This window comes from Sitophilus oryzae, unplaced genomic scaffold, assembly GCF_002938485.1.
Source record: "Sitophilus oryzae breed Bouriz unplaced genomic scaffold, Soryzae_2.0 scaffold_177_pilon_pilon, whole genome shotgun sequence".
Lineage (NCBI taxonomy): Eukaryota > Metazoa > Arthropoda > Insecta > Coleoptera > Curculionidae > Sitophilus > Sitophilus oryzae.
In genome coordinates, this window is record NW_022146479.1 from 10,016,381 (window position 1) to 10,036,610 (window position 20,230).

Consider the following 20,230-nt stretch of genomic DNA (forward strand, 5'->3'; position numbering starts at 1 on the left):
AAGGTGATTTTTAATTGGTGTAAGCATAAAATTATATCTAGATTAAATAGATTATATACCTATATTATTAGCATTGCTTAATAGACCCGAATTTGAAAAATAGTAGGTATATTAAAAGTATAGTGGAAATTTTAGGTATGCTTAAAACGTAACTTGAATATTTAAACTTATTTGATGTGGAAAACCCAACTCTATTATTTTTAAAAGAAGTACTTTTTTAAATGGGTGTCAGTACTTTTTTTAATGGGTGTCAAAGACAGATAGAGATAATATTTGCTTTGCCAATCAACAGTCATTTAAAAATGTGTATATTATTTATATTATTAATTCTATTAGGGTAATAAAAATAATACAAAATTGCATTGATTTTGTCACACAATTTTATTTCACACTTTTAATCTCTTAATTCACAATTAATTCTCTATTTTTGCATAAGCTTGTCTTTCCGTTAATTTTATCCAATAGAATTCTTAATGACTCTTATAATTAACTATATCAAGAAAAACTGATGATCACAGAAAACGAAGATATGATTAAAAATTAGTTACAAGCACAAACGAATTAAAGATTTATTTAAAATCGAAAGTACTTGTACAGCATATGCAGTGAACTGTTCTTTGAATTTTCTCAATATGAATGTAACATATAGTGCGGTCTGTAACAAGTACTTTGGATCTTACATTTACAAAACCAACTATAATACCAGCTCTATTTCCAGAACCCAGTACTTCAAAGGGTCCAACAGTAAAAGTTTTCTTAGTATCTTTCTCTTTGTTGATTTTGGATGTCTTCTGTGTTAGAGCTGTTAAAGTAGACATAAAACCATGGCTTACAGACAAAGGAGTTGAAATTAATTGATAGTTAGGAGTTGCCCGGTCAGTATTCATTACGTCCTTTCTTCGAATTGAATTCTTCTTCATGTCTTCTGCGTTGGAGGAATGTGCCTCCATGACTGCTTGAATGAAGGCCCCAATGCATAAGATCACCACAAAACTAGCTAAAGCAATGGATAGCCAAGCCACCTAGGAAAAAATAAGTATACATACGTTAAAAATTTCATGTATTTTAAAGTTCAATATACCGTATGATCGAATAAAAAAGGCCTCAGCGATGGTTATGAAATGTAGATTGCTGTCATTTTATATGGAAAATATCATCGATCGTCATTCCCCAGCCAACTGGACGCCGTTTTTTTTTCGAACATACGGTATTTTGTTTGAATTTGATAATTTTTTAAGTAATATGTAGCTACATTATTTGACTTTTAAGCCTATTTTTGTAATAAAAATTATAGTCTCCATTTTACCATGGAAAACAAAAGGTCTTTATTTTGGTTTCACAAGTCACCTAAAATCTGCCCTAAATATACGTTGTTGAGGGTTGAAACTACCGCTGCCCGATTTAAAAAAACTATCTCTAAAATAAGGGTTAAGTGGATCTCAGCCGATGCCTATTGCTCTCCTAAGTCCAACGCGTCCTCAACCAACCCGATAGTTCCACCCGTTCCTGAGATATCCTTAAGCAACTATTCATGTGGGGCGTTAATGGGATGTTAATTCCTTATGCGGGGCTCTGTCGATTCGTGTACTTGGCAAACATTTGTTTTTGGCATACAGGGTCCGTCAAAAGTGCGCTGGGAATTTGCAGCTCCTATAATAAACAACTTAGAAATTTTGTATAAGTGCAAACCTAAAGTATATATGTAACGTATAGTTTTCATTTCCGGACATTTCTTATATTTTTAATAATTTTTTTAAAAAAGGATGAAAAAATATTATTTTTTTAAATTTATTTATTAATATTTGTGAAAGTATCAGAACATATTTAATGATATTTTAGGATTATGTAGAGTGATCTGAAATGAAGCCAAAAATGCAATAATATACAGTGTATTCCTTTTAAAAAATACATCCCAATCCACTTACACATTTTGAGCCACCCTGTGGATGTTGAAATATTTTCCTGAATTGCATCCTAATACATACTCTAGGTTTGCACTTATACAAAATTTCTAAGGGGTTTATTATAGGATCTACAGATATTCGTAGCACCCTTGCCGGACCCTGTATGCCAATCTGTGATGCCAATATCAAGTGTTTGCCAAGTACACGAGTTCGACTTTAGATTAATATATATTCTATGGGTTAATACTAGGCTGTGTTAATAATGCACGCTGTATTTGTAAAACAAATATATATCCAATGTAGTTATATTTATTGTTATGAATAAATAAATTTACTAACGTATGATCGAATAAAAGCGGCGTCCAGTTAGCTTGAAAATGACGATCGATGACATTCCTCCATATAAATTTTCATTTAAAATGACAGCGATCGTCATTTCATAGCCATCGCTGACGCCGTTTTTTTTTTCGATCGCATGGTATATCTACGAATGTATTTTATTTTCCACCCTATATCAAAAAATATTAAGCCTATATAATTAAAAAAAATTGCAAAGCCTGAAATACCTGAACAATATAGTTTTTCAAAAATCAAAGTAAATTCAGTCGGTCTAAAACCGAGTCAAGCATGAAAAAGGCTTTAAAGTACAATAGTACCCTCAGATTTTAGTCAAAAATAATTCTGACCTTCTTGTCAAAATGGTGAAGGAAATTTTTTTTTTAAAATTGCATTTTATCACAAACTCATTTAAGTAGTTGTCTGTGATTTCATTAAAATATTAACCTATATTAATTAATATAAAATACATGACCTACGAGATCGAAGAGTTAGAATTTTTTTAAAAACGTAAATATCTCAAAAATTAAGAAAAAATACCTAAAATTTGTATTCCCATTCGGTACGGAATTAAATTCTCTTTCTGTAAAATTTCAGTCGGAGATTTTTTGTCAAAATTTAGCCGCCCCTTTTGCTATAAATGAGTCGAAAGATTAAATTATTATCTTCGATTGAGCTAAAATGTTCGTTATATAGATAGAGAATTTAATTCTCTATCGAATGACCTATAATTTTTTTTAGATTCTTTTTTCTTAAAAAAGTTATTAAGGGTAAAAGATGTCCAACCAGGTCAAATCGTTAAAGATAACACCATTTATTACTACGGGTATGACTTTAGACCACTTTAAACCATTTAAAATAAATTTAGTGTACAGGGCGTCCTATTTTCGTTTGTTTTATGGGGTTTCTTGATTATGAGTAGAGATAAAAAGATGCGGTTTTCACAGAACTTTCAGGCATTTTCATTCCATAAATGGAACACCCTGTACTATACATAAACTGGACATCGGACCTTAACCGTAACATATACATTTTTACTATATAGTTCTTGAAATATTTAAGTCCCACAAAAGAGATGTTAATTAGTAATTATTTGTTTGTTAAAAATTTGAAAATAAAGTCACTAATAAACCTATTGTATTTTATTTAATTTATTTCTGTATATGTAAGGGCTTTTTATTAGTTTTTGATTAAAAAATATAAATTAATTAATATCACATATTTGTTAATATATTATAATAATAAGTGTTTTACTGGTTGCCTCACTAGTAATCCTTTTTGAAAAAATGGTGAATATTTTGCCTTCACCAGTTTCTCAAAACTCCACAATATTTCAAATTAAACCATACTTTTTTAGAAACTGGTGAAGGCAACTTTATTCACCATTTTCTCAAAAAGTATTATAGATAGAAGAGATAGCATTATATAGACATAAAGCGTTATTAGAAACTGAAATTATTTTAGTATTCTACGCGTAGTACTTAAGCAACCATTAATAACTGATTCTACGTCTTTTAATTGGTTAATAAGAATAGTTTTACCAAGATCCTGAATAAAATCACGAGTTTCTATGATTATTTGCGTTAAAAATTATCCATTTATTAATTTCTTTAAACTAAGATTCTATGATTGTGATTGTAACAAGTAATATTATTAGAAGCACGATTTTTGTTTATGGTTTAATAAACGTTTGAAGGTGCTCAGTAAAATAGTAAACATAGATAGGTATAAAATTATAAAAACTTTTAAATCAATTTATTTGAACCCCTGCAAAATTGAGGTGTCTCTCTCCTGAAACAGTACACTTTTCTGCATCAGACACTTTTCCGAGCACTTACTACATGTTTATAACATATTAAATATGTTAATTGATCTAAATATTTTATAATTGTACAAATACATGACATAACTGAGTGTATTTTCTAAAGCCGCGTACACATCTGGCGAACACATGTGGCCGAAGCCGTACGACCGAACGCCTTCGGTAAATGTGTACGGCCCAACAAACGGCAGCGAACGCATGTGTTTGCATTCGCGAGAGTTCGCTCACTGGGCGGTACATCAAAAGAAAATTAAAGAACAAATTCGTTTGGCTGTGTTTAGTGTGTACGATTCCAGTTAAAGTGTCGAACGGCGTCGTCGCGATTTAATATCCGCCTCACTAATAATAATATACAATGCGCTTGCAATAATTATATCCTCATCGGACGCCCGGGACGCCATATTTACCACTTACAACAAAAGTTCGCGCTCCAAAAATACCCGCGAAACTGAACGAATGACAGCAAACGAATTCGTTCACCGTAATGTGGACGGCAGAGCAAATTTTCCATCGAACGACGAAAACATCGAATGAATCGGTCGAATGGCTTCGGCCACATGCGTTCGCCAGATGTGTACGCGCCTTAAGTTTACTAGTCTTAAAACACCAAAAATCTGTTATCGAAAAATTGCCCGTTTCGCTAATGTCTTCCTAAAAGTTTTTTTTAATATAAATGTTATAAACAAATAATATAATCAATACTATTTACATTAAACTAAAGATAAATGATACATAAATAAGTACTTATTACCATCAATGCAAAATTTTATATCTTTAACCACTTTAAAAGGTGAATTGAAAAAAGTGAATAAAAAATCGGCCGAGTTTTGGATGACGTCATGTGATTTTATTAAGTATATAGTATCTAGTATATGTTTATAATGTATTTTTGAGAATAAATCTTAAATGGATAGGTCTATCGACTTAATATGTTATTGGATTCAGACGTGCAAAAGACAGCGAATATCACTAGTTTCATCGTTCTCTCGCCCTTATTTTCGCGGTAGTATTGGGTTTAGTTTTTTAGAATAAATCGGGAACTGATGGTACTATCGACTCAATGACAGTAGTTTTAACTTTGTTTTAACCATCTAGAGCCATTACTTATAGGTGTTTCTTGTTATTAATATTATTTTTGGAATAAATTGAAAACGGATGAGACTATCGACTTAATTGAAGTGTCGCCGGCTTCAGGGGCGTAAAAATCATCGCATGATAGTAGTTTTACCCCTCTACACCATTACTTTGAGGTGGTTTTTGTCAGACAAACGAGCTGAAATTGTTATATTTTTTTCAATAAACGAAAATATATCAAAAAGTAAGAAAAAATACTATTTTTTTTATATATTTATTAATATCTTTGAATTCATCTTAAGATTAAGTAAAGTGATCTGAAATGGGTGTTCCATTTAAAAAGAATCATATCCCGATCCACTCGCACTTTTTTGAGCCACTCTATAGAGAGTAAAATATTTTCCTAAAATAACATTCTAGTACTTACTTTAGGTTTACACTTTAACAAAATTCACAAGTTTTTTTATTCTAGGAGCTACAAATAGATGCCCGACGCACTATTGTCGGACCCTGTATATCCATAGAATATGCAGATGCATAAACGTATTCTATGGATATATGTACATATCTATGGTTGGCTGTTTAGGTTTTAAGTCCATTTGGTGGCTATTTAATGCTAAACTGGCTGTCTTCTTCAAAAGCGAATATCTTTAATAAAATTAAAGCTATTGAGATGAACCAAATACAAACTATCGAGATCGAAAAGATTAACCTAATGATAAACTGGTCCTTAAAATCCCTACTTTGTTAAACCATTTTACAGGGTGTTTCAAATTTTCGCTAAAATAACAACATACTGTTTTTCCTTGTTTAATAGACAAATGGGGAATTTAATTTTAATAATAATTTAGCTATAAGTTGCTTAAAAAATCATGAAAATCAGCTCACTAGAATAAAATATATTAAATTTTAAAATATATGAAAATTTCTAGGGGTGCAATTTTCGTTCCGGTCAGTGTAGTTAATTAAGATATGGATTTAATTAAAATAATTATCTTATAACAAGTAGACTTTTTTTACCATTACTAATATTATAGATACTTAAAAAAACAATCAATTATCTAAATTTTAATGAGAAATAATAATAAAAATACTTAATATCTTTAATAAAGAAATAATAAAATAGCACTTTAAATATAACTAATTTTATGATAGTTTTAAAACTTACTTACCGAATTTTTGCCACAAAATGTTTTTTTCTCACGATCATAGATCATTTTGGTGATTTTTTTTTATTTAATATTTAATTCTTTAACTGAAGGTGTTAAACTAAGTGCAGATATGGAAGTTCTCGCATTTAAAACATGCCCCCACTATTTTCCAACGATAGCAGCAAATCCTGCCCATCAGTGGTTAAAGTCCGAGAAAGGTTTGGAAAGGATTTTATTTAACCAGAACACAAAACACAACCTTTATTTATTTATTTTTATTGAGAAATTAAAAAAAAACTGTCTTGATAATTCCGTATATATACATAAAACTGTCTTAATTTCTAAATAAATGTAATTTTTTTAAAGTTCTTCGTGATACCTAGCGTTTCTTCTTAAAATAGCAACGAACAGATTATAAAATGCATAAGCGCTAACGGACACTATAACGGCTAAAGCTACACCAAACATAACACTAAGAAAATTTCCATCTATAACACCAGGTCCGTTGTTTCGTCTCTGTGAGCTCCCATCAAGATTAGGGTTTCTGTCAGACATCAGCTTCTTCATTCTGTCTAGTCTCTGTCTCAATTCATCAACCGATTCTGTAGTCTCTTCTATGACAGACGATGGAACGAATTGTTCCCGATTTACTTCTGCTATATAAAAAAAGGATAATAAAAATGTTATTTACCGTAGCTTTCATTCATGTTGAAAGTAATATAAAGAGCTTAATAATTAACAGAGGTGGTAAACTGATACTTAATTTGGAAAAGATCAAACAAATATAGCGCCCTTTAATTATTTTTGGCGAATAACATCGGATAGCTTCGGGCGAGATTTCAGTCTAATGCCTTTCGTGCGGTATAAATTGGGGTTCTTTTGATACTTGTGGTTAAAAAGGGTTGAAAGGTGAGAAAATGATACGTATGAAATTAATTGTTTGGAAGGGAAATATTGTATACGGTATTATTTAATAGTATAAATGTAAATAAATAAATTGTGACAATGCTTACTGTTTTTCATTTTGGCTAAAAGCACGCAGGTTTGGAAGTAAGAGGTGCAAACTTAGACAAAGTGAAACTATTGATTATGAGGGAGAAACTGGACCAGAATGCAGGAATCTGGTTGAAATAGGGGAGAGAGATGACGAGATCCAGCCCAAGGCGTTGGGGATGCATGCGCACTGTGGCACGTTATCCCCAAACATTCAGACCGTTCTGTCCTGGTTTGTTTGAAAACAAAAATTCAACCTTCCCAATTTTTTACGTAAACGAGTCAAGTGAAAAATCTGTCAAAATTTTTTCAGTATTCATAATCGCTTGCTGTAAGTGAATTTAAAGTTTGATGTTCTTTGCTGCACATAATTGTTGTTTCACCTGGTTGTTGTTGATAGGAAACAGTGTCCCATATTTCAACTAAATGTATTGTTGTACCATTTGGCTATATTTGGGGTTGATGTTCTGTAGTGCAACGTTAGATGTTTAAATGTTCGGTGCGAAAAATCGCGAGATTTTTGCGGGTTTTAGCGCAACTTAGAGGAGCCTGACGAGCGATCGATGATGCGTTTTCGTTTTGATTGAGTTGACCGGATTGGGTTTGTCAAAATTATGGGCCAACGTCGGAATTACCACACGTTTCCGAACATTCGATGTAAGTGTTTTTAGATGATTTATAGATAGAAACAAAAAAGCGGGAGTGTGGTCCAAGATGCTCAACTTTATCGTATCGATCTTTTCGGCGATGCCGATGAGCCTCGTACACGTGTTTTGTTCCCTCTATTCTTGTAGATTCTTTCGATTACTCTTTAATTTTCAACACTATTGATCTGTTATGGGATAAGTCAAGTTCCCGCTGCCCTCATGTTGAAGATACCTGCACGTTTTAAACAATGTGACCTGAGTGTTTCCCTAGCCTTTGATTATTGTGACTGCATTGTCAACATGGGTACAAGAGCTGCTGCATGTAAGCAACTTTTTCCTTCCTCTCTTACTTACGACTTAAATGTACTTAGTCTTTTAAAGCTCTTTGCTTATTCCTTCTCACAAATAAACCAAGCAGACTAGGTACATTTCAAGTCAACAGTATATTCGTTTTTGTTTGTTTTCTTTATTTAGAACTAAACTTAACCAACAGTTTGCTTCATAGACTCAAAATTAAATAAATTCTAGACACTGCACTACCGGTTTCAGATTTTCACTCAACTTTCTTCCAAGCTGAATACATGAGGATAACAAACTAAAAGAAATAAAGTGCACTAAAAATTAGATAATTTATAGATCTTAAGGGTTTTGTTCCCCTTAAAGGCAAAAAATACTCGCCTATGATACGAAGTTTCTGTTGCCGCCACAGATATAGTGCGATGTTGCAATTTTTTCCACCTTTTTGTTGTTTTAAGTCTATGATATAAACACGCGATTTGATTGAAAATGTTACGAAATATCTTTTATTTTCAATTCTATCATGCCAGTAAAAGCCCTCTGTGTTGTTAGATGTAATTTTGCAATTATCCTTTATCATCCAGAAATACAATGCGGTGCAAATATCTTAACTAAGTTATCATACGCCGCATTATATTTATTGCATTGTAAAATTTAAATATAGATGAATTTAAGTTGTGTGTAAAAAAAATTATAAATAATTATTGGAATAACTAAATCAAAATACAATTAGATATCTGCATAGCAATGTATTATCAGTAAAAAAAAACAATAAAATATCATTTAGGTAGACTAGCTGTTTATCTTTGTCTTAACACATAAAATGCTTCTATTCCAATCAAGTGCTAATAAATTCAGCCGATATAATAACATTAATCATTTTATATCACTTTCTTTCGTTCTTATCATTGTACGCGCCCTGTTTATTTGTCTAGATATATTTATTTTATGGTTCCAAAACTATTTTTCTTTGTCTACAGTTTATAGGATGTATTAATACGTAGAAATTATAAAAAGCTTTTTTCCTCTAATATAAACAAAAAGAAGATATTTTATTATAAAGTTTAGTAAAAGAAAATTGTTGGGTATAGAAGAGATTAAACTTTATTTTAAAACTCTTCGAAACCCTCTTAAACGTAAATCGCTTTTTAATGTTTAGACCTATGGTAGATTTAGGCGTTTTGATGGAATTAATTTCTTAATTAGTTACAGCTAAAATCCGCAACCTCTATGACTACCAACTACGACTTATGCAGGGTATTTTGCCTCTACCTTCTGGAGTTGACATAGCAAACACAATAAAATACTTCTCTCAAACCCTTTTAAGTACGTACCGGTGTTTAGGGCCGAGAGAAATTTGAATTCTAAAGATTCTACCATACGAAATTCCTTTCTAGGTGTTCTCAAAGATGTTAAAAATTCTCCCTTCGACCTTCTGAAAGATACAGAAATGGATGGAGTCCGTATGGGACTTTTTCCAAGCTTGGATTACAAAGGTCTTTATAATTCCATTATACCTTTAATTGAAGTAGCACCCCTCATAACCAATGGGCTCCATGGTAATAAAAACTGAACGAAAATAAATTAAAACTATTTACTCATATATGATTTTAATTTTCAAGCGTTTGGACAAGCGTTGTTGCAATGTCTGGGGTGCCTTCTTCCCTTTTTAGAGCATGATTTGATTGATAATTTACCATATTTAACTGCATCAACTATCGCTGTTTTGCCTCCTAGTTTACATCAAGAAATCATCAACACTTTATGTTATTACATTCTTCCTTTCACGATAAGTAAGATGAATTTTAGTTCGATCCAATAAAAAAATGAAAAAATAAAAATATTTTAGCCCGGCATGATCCAAAACAACCGGACATTTGTCAGTCGGTTTCTTCGGTTATAATGATGATTTTCCAGTATTCCACCAACCCAGCTCACCACTGTCAACTTCTAGAGTGCCTCATGACGTTAAAGCAGAATATTCTGAAGGATATGCTGAGCGCCATTGCTTATGGAACATCCAATTCACGAGCATCGGCAGCTAAACTTTTATTTTACTATTGGCCAACTTTCAACGCCAACTTGTTCGACAGGAAAAATTTAATTTGTAAATTTGCTGGTCTGATAGGAATCCTTGAATGTAGCCAAGAGGTATTAAAGATTGATTTTTTAGATCCTACACCTTTTGTTTGCCAGAGGAATAAGTGTCCAAATTCAGGAAATGCCGAAGCAGCTAAAGTTTGTTACGATCACTGTATAGCTATTAAGTTCTCCACGGATATTCCACCTCCTTTATATCTTTGTATTGAGTGCGCTAACGAAATTCATCGAGAACATCCCAACCAGAGTTTCTTCGATGTTCTACATCCAATGCAACAAGTTTCTATGGTCTGCGAAAATAAGGTTTGCCTTAATTGTCGCTTAAGGCCAAATTCTTTCTTAAACTCGCTTTGAAAATAAATTGTAGAACTGCAGATCGACCGATAAATCAGCAATATCTATATGTTTTGGAACCGAATGTGCCTCATATAACGGTAACCACCCAATAAGGTATTGTGAACAGTGCCATAATAACCGGCACAATTCTAGAAGAGGAGGAGACCACATTGTCCATAAAGCTATACCTCCAACTTGGGAGATGGACCCTGAAATGCAAACGTGCATGGTAGAAGCAATTGTTAGGTAAAGACTAATTAAGGGAAATGTTTTCACCTGATAAAATTCTGCTTCTTGTCGTAGTTTACTGACTGAAGCTCGAATACCAGAAGATGAGTTGAAGGATATTGATAGAAGAGATCTAGACGAAAAAAGTGATAAAAAGGAATCAAAAGAATGTAAAGACAAGGAAGGAAAAAGTCCTATTCCCGCATTAGACAATATTAGTGTAGAAGAAAGGCAGCTTTTAGGCAGATACGGTGTTTGGTTGCTCGTAGGAAGGTGTAGTCCGGATGATAATACACAAATTGAAGTTTTAGGCCGACTTTTAGCCATGATCTTCCATTGGTTTCATATGACAGCCTACTCGTATGACGGTATTACTTACCCATATATAACATATTTTTATCAATAAAATAATGCCGATAAAATTTTATCAATAAAATAATGCTGATATAATGCTGATACAAATTGAATTATATTTTTAGGTAGAGAAGAAAGCGCTTTAGAAAAACTAAAAACGGTAGATGTTTGCGGATGGTTAAAAGAAATCAGTAAATCTCACTACAACCTTTTTGTATCGTGCCTTTTACCACATCCACCAGACTATGCGAGAATCGGAGGCCATTGGTAATAAATAATGCTAAAAATATTCATACTATCAAATTTTCGTTACCCAATGATTTTTCAAACTCTATGATATATTCTTATATCTCTATACTCTAGAAACTGCTTAAATTCATTTGTTTTTTATTACAGGGACACGTTAGCAACGAAAACGACACATTTAAAGGAAGGTCTGGACCGCTTGTTCTGTCTCGTGCCTTATGATGTAATAACGCAGGAAATATGGGACTTCATTATGCCGCACTGGATGGAGGCCACTGTGGATGGCGTGCCAGAAAAAGAACTTCCCGAGCTAAAAATAGTCCTGAGCAAGATCCTCGACGCGGATATGAGCCCTTTGGGCTTCGATTCCAAGAAAATGTACCATTTCGTAGCCATAAGATTCCAGCAAACCAGCGCAAAAGTCCAACAGCAAGCTCTCAAATGGCTTCAAGTATGAATCGGGATATTTTTGTGTCTTAATTCGAGACATGCTCTCAAAACATTATGTTTTTTCAGACGTTAACATTGCTGGAAATTTCCACTCCGCTACATCTTCTGTTTTCTATTTTTGGCGATGGAGTGACCAGTATGAAAGAAGGGGCTAACCATGGAGATACAGTTCCTATTGAACAACCTCAAGAACTTCAGCTAGTAAACGCTGAAAATAAAAGGGACTCCTTAAGTAAGAGATTTGTTTTATTTTATTCTCGCTGACCATTAAGAATTAATTATAGCAACAGAAGAAACTCAGTGTGACGATTCAGCTAAAAATTCTATTGAAAAACCTCCAGAACTTCAGCCAGCAAACGCTGAAAATAAAATGGACTCCTTAAGTAAGAGATTTGATTTATTTTATTCCCGCTGACCATTAAGAATAAATTACAGCAAAAGAAGATAATAAGTGTGACGATTCAGCCAAAACATCCACTTTGGAGGAAGCAAATGGAATAAATATGCCTCAGTCAGAAAAAAAGCCAGAGTCAGAAAATAACTTGTCTTGTTGCATACTTATGCTGGATATTCTTTTAAAGCAAATGGAATTGCAGGAGATCGATAAACACACCGGTTTAAATTCTTCTCTATGCAAAAACGTGTGTTCTCTGTTAAAAAGCATGATTACAGCTGCCTGGATTAGCTCGCACGCGTGCTCAACTCAAACAGAATGCACCTACTGCGAATGCAGCATTATGTGGCATCAGCTGGCCTATGAGCTTGTTATCTATTTATCGCCAGTTACTTTAGCACACCCACCTGACGTAAGCTCGAAGACTATTCCTATACAGCAAACAATTTTGTACAATTTCTGTTACAGCCCCCTTGCGACAGCGATTCCGATGACGTGCATAGTAGGAAAAGCCCACCGGAGAGCGACAAAAAGGAGAAGTCCAGCGAAGTAGTGTTGAACATGCCCATTCCGGAGGTCCACTCGGTGGGAGGCGCTCTAGTTCACATGCCGCACGTGTGTTCTGTACGAATATTACAGCATAACTCAAACCAAGGCCAACACCACCTTAAATCCTTACCCTATTGGGTACAGCTTAGTCCTATCTTGGTTTGAGCTATATAACTGGCCAAACTCACGCGATTCTGTATATAATTCGGACTTTTTTCAGATCATGACCGCCACGGTTGAAACTGTCTCTGAACAACTCGATATAGCCTCTATTATACCAGCTGAGAAAGCTGTTTCGGCAGTAACAAGGGCAATAACTCTCTCAGACACAGATATAGGTATATATGATCATCGATCATCTATCATCATTCAAATCCCTCTTTATCATATATATAACGTTTTTAATGCCGCTATGCAATAGAGATCATAATATAGTAATAGCAATGAATTATAAGTAATTCTGTTTCACCCATACTCTATTTATCTAATGCTGCTTCTTCGGTAGCAAAATCCCAAGGCTCAGTTACAGGCGAGAACAACGAGCAAGCTGATACAGACTCCGACGACATAGATTTCTGGCAGACTTCAGTTGGAAAATTTAGGTTTTCTATAGACGAATTACCCGAACCAATTCAGTACATACATCAAGTTCTCATAGAAATTTCAAAAGTCTCCAAACCAGACATTCTCTATTACATGCTCAAGTGCCTCAATGTCCTGATTCTTTATGGGGATGCCTGTACCAAAGCATCAAAAGAAAACAAAGGATTTTTCATTTGGTGTCAAGAACACCTCATCATTAAAAAGTAAAATTTGATCTTAAAATAATTTTTGCCAACGGTAACATTCTTTTTCTTGCTAGTATATGGAATTTATTAAATTCTGACCATTCACACATTTGCCAAGAAGCAGTGCCTTTGCTTCTTCACTGTATCACCCTGTCAGCAGGTCTAGATGTCTTTTGGAGAATAATTCAAGAAGATTTCCACAACCAAGATTGGAGAGTAAGATTCAGAGCAGTTGAGAGGGTGACTGTCTTAGCTAGATTTATGGCGGACTGTCCGTTAAGGAATCAAATGCAACTCCAAGCAGCTCTGGCAAATGCTTTTTGTTATTTAATTTCTAGCATGGACGATCCAAACGTATACGTTGCCCAAAGAGCTACTTTATATTTGGGAACAATTCACGATTTTGCAATTAGAGTAAGGCATAATAATACCACTAACTTTATATCAAAATTCTAATAAAAATGCAACAATCTTTGTAGTCCCTAATAATGTGTCTGGAAACACAATTTGACGCTGTCATCCTTGACAGACCTATGGTTTTACAATCTATTTATCAACTTCACAATTCTTTAAGCGAGCGAAAGATTTTAAACTGGGATTTTTTTCTCAACCGATTCGACACTTTATTTATTGAAGCTCAAATTGCCTTAGAAAAGGCTGGTGATATCAGTTACGTAAGAGGTACTATATTTATGTCCTGTTTTAAAAATGATCACTCGAAAGAAAATAATTTTTAGATCTGAAAAATACGGACGTAAATAGCGAAACTTTTATTAGGAAGCTACATCGAGCACATGATGCATTGTCAGGTCTAAATGAAGGCAGCATAGCAAGTTCAGTAAAAACGCTCAGCGCTAGTTTTGGAACAAAATGGCCTTATAAACGTACAATGTCAGCACCTGCCTCCATTATAAGACACCAAGAGAGCAAGTCCGGTGAGCAAATTTACTTAGATTGGCTCAACAAAACATTTTATGTATTTATGAAACCGAAGATTTTGGTCCATGTATTTCTGAAACAAGTTCCTTTTTTGTTAGTGTATGTTCCAGAGACAAAAGAGAAGGTGTACAGTCGTCAGTACTCAGCGCCGATTTTGAAAAGAAAAAGTTCGCGCTTTGGACTTGGTCAGTTTCTAGGCACTAGTAACAGCATTCCAGGTAGAAAATAGAATAGTGTCTTGCTTAGTGGCCGCATGATTGTCAAATAATAACCAATATATGTAAGTCTCAGCCTGATATATTTTTAGATGCCTTTTGCAGAAGAAAAATGTTGCTAAAGAATCGTATCATCGGCAGAGAGCAGCAATAACCATTAATACCCTGAGTATTTATTTCGTCTTTAGTGTAATACATTCAGATTCTTTCTAAATATTCACTGAAAGAATTCTTAAAATGATTTTATTACTTATTAATGCATGATAAGCGCATGATAAATTAGTTTAACAAAAAATCACGTTGGCTGACTCATTCGTAACACGATCCAATAATATATAATTTTAACCACATATACTAATTTAATTTTTAATCGCATACAGATGGACATATGCACTCATTAAACGTTGTGGATGACCACAACTTAACAACATTTCTCCAAAAAATAATTGACCTAGAAGAGGCTGATAAGGAAACAATCCATCTCCTAATCTTCCTTCTGATGCAGTTTTTATCAAGATCTGACCAAGCTTATCCGGCAGAAGAAAAGAACTTGGCGAGGACCCAAACAATCGTACTGAAACATTTATGGTTACTTTTAGGTATGTACTGGTTGGTTCGGAGCCAAACCAAACCAAAACAAACAAAAAATTTGTTTGCTTAGGTTACAGCCAGACCGATAGAGGCATATATCTTCCACCACAGAGTTTGCGAGCATCTCCAGCATTTAATGTTTTTCTGGTAAACCTACCCCAACTGATGGATCAGAATCATCTTATGGGAAGAATTCTGCTGCCAACGTGTTTAATTATTTTACAATACGCCCCATCTCCATATTACATACCCAGTGCGATGGACTTTCAACAACCCTTATACAGCTTATGGGCTTTGGAGCCCCATACTAGAAAACACTGGCTCATGTCACTGGTTGTTCTCTTGTATAAGGTATAAAGATCTAAAAATTTGATTTATATTACGAAATTATGACTGGGTTTTTACAGTATCAATATAATCAACAGCCGCATTGTATGCAACTAACAGCCTTGATCAGAATTGTACTCAATACTTTAGATTCGCAACATCATCATTGTAGAAGAATACCTGCTACGATTATAATGGGGCAGCAGCCTTCTAGATCTAGAGGTACATACGAAATGTCTTTTTGAGTCTTCTTCAATGCCTTTCTAAAAACATTTTTAGATGTAAGTCAACCGTCTTTGGGTACAGAAATTGACCACCCAGAACGCACTACTCCGCCCTTATCACCAATGTATTCGTCCGATGGTCAATCTATACAGGTATCCCTAAGTTCAAAAGGCGGTAAAGTTCAGGTTTCCTACACAAAACCTTCGTCGATCACCAGCATGGAAACCTACTGGGAAGAAACTAATCAGAATGAGAATTATCCAGACAAGAGGTGGGAGAAAAGTTTCAAAAAACAGCTCACAGATAAAATTAGTTTGGATGACGATACGGAAAGTGAATTAAAAGCAATACCTGAAAGTGACATATCCGATAGCACGTTGCAAGGCAGCGTCCAAGATTCGTTCGAAGAAGGTTGTATATTTCTCATCAAACATTTCTTTAAGCTACCTACTTAATTTTTTTCAGCATTAAGTGATAATTCTGGACCAGGAATAAGTAAACAGTTAACTGAAAAAGCTTTAGTAAATCGTTCTCCTAAAGAGAGTGTATCTAGTTTAATAGAGATGAAGAAGATTTGTTCGAATAAATCCCGACCGGTGTGGATCATCGGCAGCGAAGAAGACTCAATACGGTCATGTGACAATAAAATGCAAGATATAGCCAAAGCGAAGATGGATTTTAACAAGAACTGTGCTAGAACTAAATCTACCTCAAGTAGCGCATCCGTAAATTTAACTAATGGTAGTTTTTCCTGTACTTAATTCGTAGAAACAAAAATCGTAGAGAGAAAATAATATTATGTTTGGTAGGTTCAAGCGTCCATACAGGGAAATCGGTTGCCGCTTTGCCCCACAGACAACTAAATGCTTTCAACGCAGTACACGTATCAAAATCAACGCCCATGGGCAGACATAAAAAAGTTATTGAACCAAGCATAACACCAGTCTGCACACCTGTTCTGGACTGTGACAGTAACAGAAATAATTTACCAACGCCAGCCATGGAAAGGCTTCTACCCATTGGACCAATTAAATCCCCAGGTAGATATCACTTAGTATTTTTAATGCCCCTGTATTATTTCTGTCTTTTTGTACAGAATTAGATGAAGTTTTTTCGCCACTGGAACCTCAGCTACAAATACCAACTCAAGAAAGACTGTTGCCCATTGGGTCTCATACCAAAGATATCTCCCAGCTAGTGGAAAAGGTAAAACAGGCCCTAAATATAAATACACAGTTGGGAAAAATAACCAGAAAAAATGAGCAATCTGAAAAAAAGTCTGAGCAACCAAGCACATCCCAAACACACAGTCCAAGGAAGTTGATTAAACAAGTTGCCTTGGAAAGTCCACCGAATTTATATGAGAGTGACGATAACGGAAACGGGTTCGAAAATTACTTGAAAAGCATCAAAGTCGACAGCACAAGTATTAATTCCCCCCTTCTCACTTCTTTTAAAAAAAAATACATCTCTCAAATTTATTTTAGGAGATGCGATTGTTAACCACAGGCAAAGAATACGAAAACCTGGAACCTTTAACACGAACTCGCACCAACAGAAGCCCAAAATACCGGGTGCTTGGTTACTGAACTCTCAGTTAGCCTCACCAAAAACAGAAAGTTGGATTAACCCATCTCAAATATATACAGATGTTAAAATGTGTTAAATTTCAGCTACATTCGACACCAAACAAAGTTCGTTCAGGATAGGAGAAGAATGCGTAAAGGAAAGATGTTCAGAGTGTGGCACAGTTCGAGAAACATACAGCGATGAAGAAATGGGATTATGTATCGTTGCGTTAGGAACTTTTATTCACAGAGAGCCAAGCCTTGCAGCTCCGTTATTGCCAGATATTTTAAGCATAGTTGCAAAGTACCCGTAACGTATTTTACACTAAAAAAATCTAACATTCTCTTGATTGCAGGATAGCCACAAATGCGTCATATCCCTGGCAATGTGAAAGCAGCATCCACCTTCCAGGTGGTGCTGTTAGTGTAGCTCATCAGTTTTTAAGATGTGTCCTACATCAACTTGCTCCCAACGGAATTTTTATGCAAATGTTTCAGACTAAAGCATCAGGTAAGGTTTTCAGCTTCTCTATTAGATTCGCGGATCCAAATAAAAAAGTTTTTTTTCAGAACATATAAGACTGCAATTTTTTAAGAGTGTCATCCAGGCGCTTGTAGATTTTAACGAGTTAAACCCAATAGCACCATTACAGCTACTTTTGGAAAATCTAAATTCAAAAAAAACTTTGCCAGTAGATTTAATGCCTACAATATTATCAAACATGGCATCTTATCTGAATTGTCTTCCTTTGGAAGCTGCTATAGGACCAACAACACCTATGTGGAGCACTGTGTTACAACAATTAGAAATCCTTTATAGAAAATTATTATTCTTGTTGAACGCCCTAGACGATGTTGCTCCTCTCTTAAATATTATGGCATCGGTCTTCAAGATGCCTTTGATAACGCAATTTAAGGTAGAATAATTATTTTATTTATCAAAACAAAATTACTATACTGCTTAATATATTTTAGGGTATTTTGGAACCTTTCTCGAAAGTTTTAAGCTATGCAATTCAAACGCACACGCTAAAGTACAATTTGTTAGTTGAAATTTGTTATTTGTGTAACAAAGCGTTTACGAAAGATAGAGATAAGTTAATTTTTAGTAGGATGGTCGTGTTTGAGTTGGTTCAAGTCTTAAAATTCAAAACAACGATACCAGACTCTAATTTGCTAATGTTAATTAACTTAGTTTTACAGGTGACTATTAAATAAAAATTATTCTGTGATATTCCATTGATATTACCTTTACTTTTAGGATGTAGGGGGTCATATCCCATCAAATGTCGTAATAAAAGATAGTATTTTATTTTCTTTTGATTATTCACCAGCTTGTAATACTGGCATATCGGAATGTATGAAATTAAACCTTGTAGATATTCTAGAATTTTTATCAGATTTTCATACAATATCAAAAATGAAAGTAAGTGCATTTAATAATAAAAAAGTCTATCTAAATTTCGTGTTTTGTAGAGTTACTGTAAAGGAATTGGCGTTGGTTTAAATGATGACACCCTTGGAGGGATTATAAAATGTAGTGTTGCTCAATACTTAGCTTTAGAAATAACCAAGGGTAATGGAAGGGATAATAGAGCTGTTACAAGGTATTTCCCTTGGCTGTATAGTACTTCCGCATCTCAACAGAGGTAATTTTTTTCAAGAACTCTAACTGAATTGTAAAACTAATAAAATATCTTAGCCCAAGAGAATTCGTCGAATGCATAGGCCACATAAGACTTTTATCATGGCTACTACTGGGATCATTAACGCATACAGCGTTGCAAGGTAGAAACAGCATAGCGATGTTAAGTCAGCCTATTCCTCACGAGGCATCCTGTCAGATAGCTGATAATATTCAAGTAATCATGTCAGGTTTTGCCGAACAACCGAAAGCCAGCGTTTTACACATGTCATCTTTATTTCACGCATTTATTCTTTGTCAGCTTTGGACAGTCTACTTGGAACAGAGTTTGAACCATCATATACCAATTACAGAAGCTTACAACGTAACTATGAATATTCTTTTTGACTTTTGGAGCAAAGTTACACCATGCATATTACAGCTTGTCCAGCATTCAAAAACAGTGAGTAGTATAACTTTTTAAACCCATTTGATAAAAAATATACTTGCACATTTCTTTTTTAGTTGAGTGAAATTGTAAGCTTACATTTTCTGAGTATGTTGGAAGCCCTTATAGAATGCCAGTCAACTTTTGTAGCGAAACTGTTGCCGCTCTGGACACCTGTATTGCTATCAAGTCAGGTCCAAGTAAAGTTTAATGCTTAGTTAAACTATATATAAATTTGCTTCCATAATTTCTAACGTTTCAGTTACCAGGACACTTACAAGTAAGGCTTCAAAACTGTCGCAACTTTCCACCAACAATTTACCAGGAAATTTCAAATGAGAAAACAAAGCTAAGTCACTTAAATAATCCAATGTTACTGAAATGGTTACAAAGACTTCAATTCAAAATGGGCCAGATAGAATTACAATCTTCAACAGCAACTCAATTCTACTCATTGTAGTTATAGCTCATTATAATAACACATAATGTTAAAGCTATTAATTATTATAGGAAGAAAACATTAACTATTATAGAGAATAAATTGTGTACATTTTTTTATATTAAAATTTAGTTGTGTATTCCTTTATAAGTTCTGTTAATTGTTATATATTAATAAATAAATGT

General features: G+C 34.1%; 3 protein-coding genes across 3 annotated transcripts; 1 reads left to right on the plus strand and 2 right to left on the minus strand.

Annotated features, from left to right (window-relative positions):
• Window positions 1-362: 362 nt before the first annotated feature.
• On the minus strand, window positions 363-6,387 carry LOC115882324. The gene is made up of 2 exons (XM_030900326.1): window positions 6,309-6,387; window positions 363-1,022 (listed from the first exon to the last, which is right to left on the minus strand). Exons 1-2 carry the CDS (start codon window positions 6,351-6,353, stop codon window positions 570-572), a joined length of 498 nt encoding a protein of 165 aa, XP_030756186.1. The 5' UTR covers window positions 6,354-6,387; the 3' UTR covers window positions 363-569.
• Window positions 6,388-6,596: 209 nt separating this feature from the next.
• On the minus strand, window positions 6,597-7,390 carry LOC115882185. Its single transcript, XM_030900080.1, has 2 exons — window positions 7,301-7,390; window positions 6,597-6,943 (listed from the first exon to the last, which is right to left on the minus strand). The coding sequence occupies exons 1-2, from the start codon at window positions 7,308-7,310 to the stop codon at window positions 6,648-6,650; spliced, it is 306 nt and encodes a 101-aa protein (XP_030755940.1). The 5' UTR covers window positions 7,311-7,390; the 3' UTR covers window positions 6,597-6,647.
• Window positions 7,391-7,475: 85 nt separating this feature from the next.
• Window positions 7,476-20,196, plus strand: LOC115882186 (protein unc-79 homolog). Its single transcript, XM_030900081.1, has 37 exons — window positions 7,476-8,249; window positions 9,431-9,550; window positions 9,622-9,783; window positions 9,847-10,017; window positions 10,074-10,343; window positions 10,398-10,627; window positions 10,692-10,906; window positions 10,964-11,256; window positions 11,368-11,509; window positions 11,639-11,939; window positions 12,005-12,170; window positions 12,223-12,321; window positions 12,374-12,744; window positions 12,801-13,040; window positions 13,102-13,219; window positions 13,387-13,687; window positions 13,744-14,083; window positions 14,149-14,350; window positions 14,407-14,604; window positions 14,707-14,826; window positions 15,204-15,422; window positions 15,485-15,765; window positions 15,822-15,963; window positions 16,021-16,377; window positions 16,432-16,719; window positions 16,776-17,006; window positions 17,063-17,392; window positions 17,454-17,585; window positions 17,640-17,838; window positions 17,891-18,045; window positions 18,105-18,451; window positions 18,510-18,737; window positions 18,796-18,960; window positions 19,011-19,183; window positions 19,237-19,621; window positions 19,684-19,806; window positions 19,869-20,196. The coding sequence occupies exons 1-37, from the start codon at window positions 8,147-8,149 to the stop codon at window positions 20,064-20,066; spliced, it is 8,115 nt and encodes a 2,704-aa protein (XP_030755941.1). The 5' UTR covers window positions 7,476-8,146; the 3' UTR covers window positions 20,067-20,196.
• Window positions 20,197-20,230: the final 34 nt, after the last annotated feature.

Bases quoted from the DNA above. Each gene is read 5' to 3' on its own strand.
- LOC115882186 (XM_030900081.1), top strand. From the start codon at position 8,147: ATGTTGAAGATACCTGCACGTTTTAAACAATGTGACCTGAGTGTTTCC. The intron at 12,322-12,373 runs GTAAGAGATTTG...AATAAATTACAG, and splicing joins AAATAAAATGGACTCCTTAA to CAAAAGAAGATAATAAGTGT. The intron at 13,041-13,101 runs GTTTGAGCTATA...GACTTTTTTCAG, and splicing joins TACAGCTTAGTCCTATCTTG to ATCATGACCGCCACGGTTGA.
- LOC115882324 (XM_030900326.1), bottom strand. From the start codon at position 6,353: ATGATCTATGATCGTGAGAAAAAAACATTTTGTGGCAAAAATTCG. The intron at 1,023-6,308 runs GTAAGTAAGTTT...ATTTTTTCCTAG, and splicing joins CATTTTGTGGCAAAAATTCG to GTGGCTTGGCTATCCATTGC.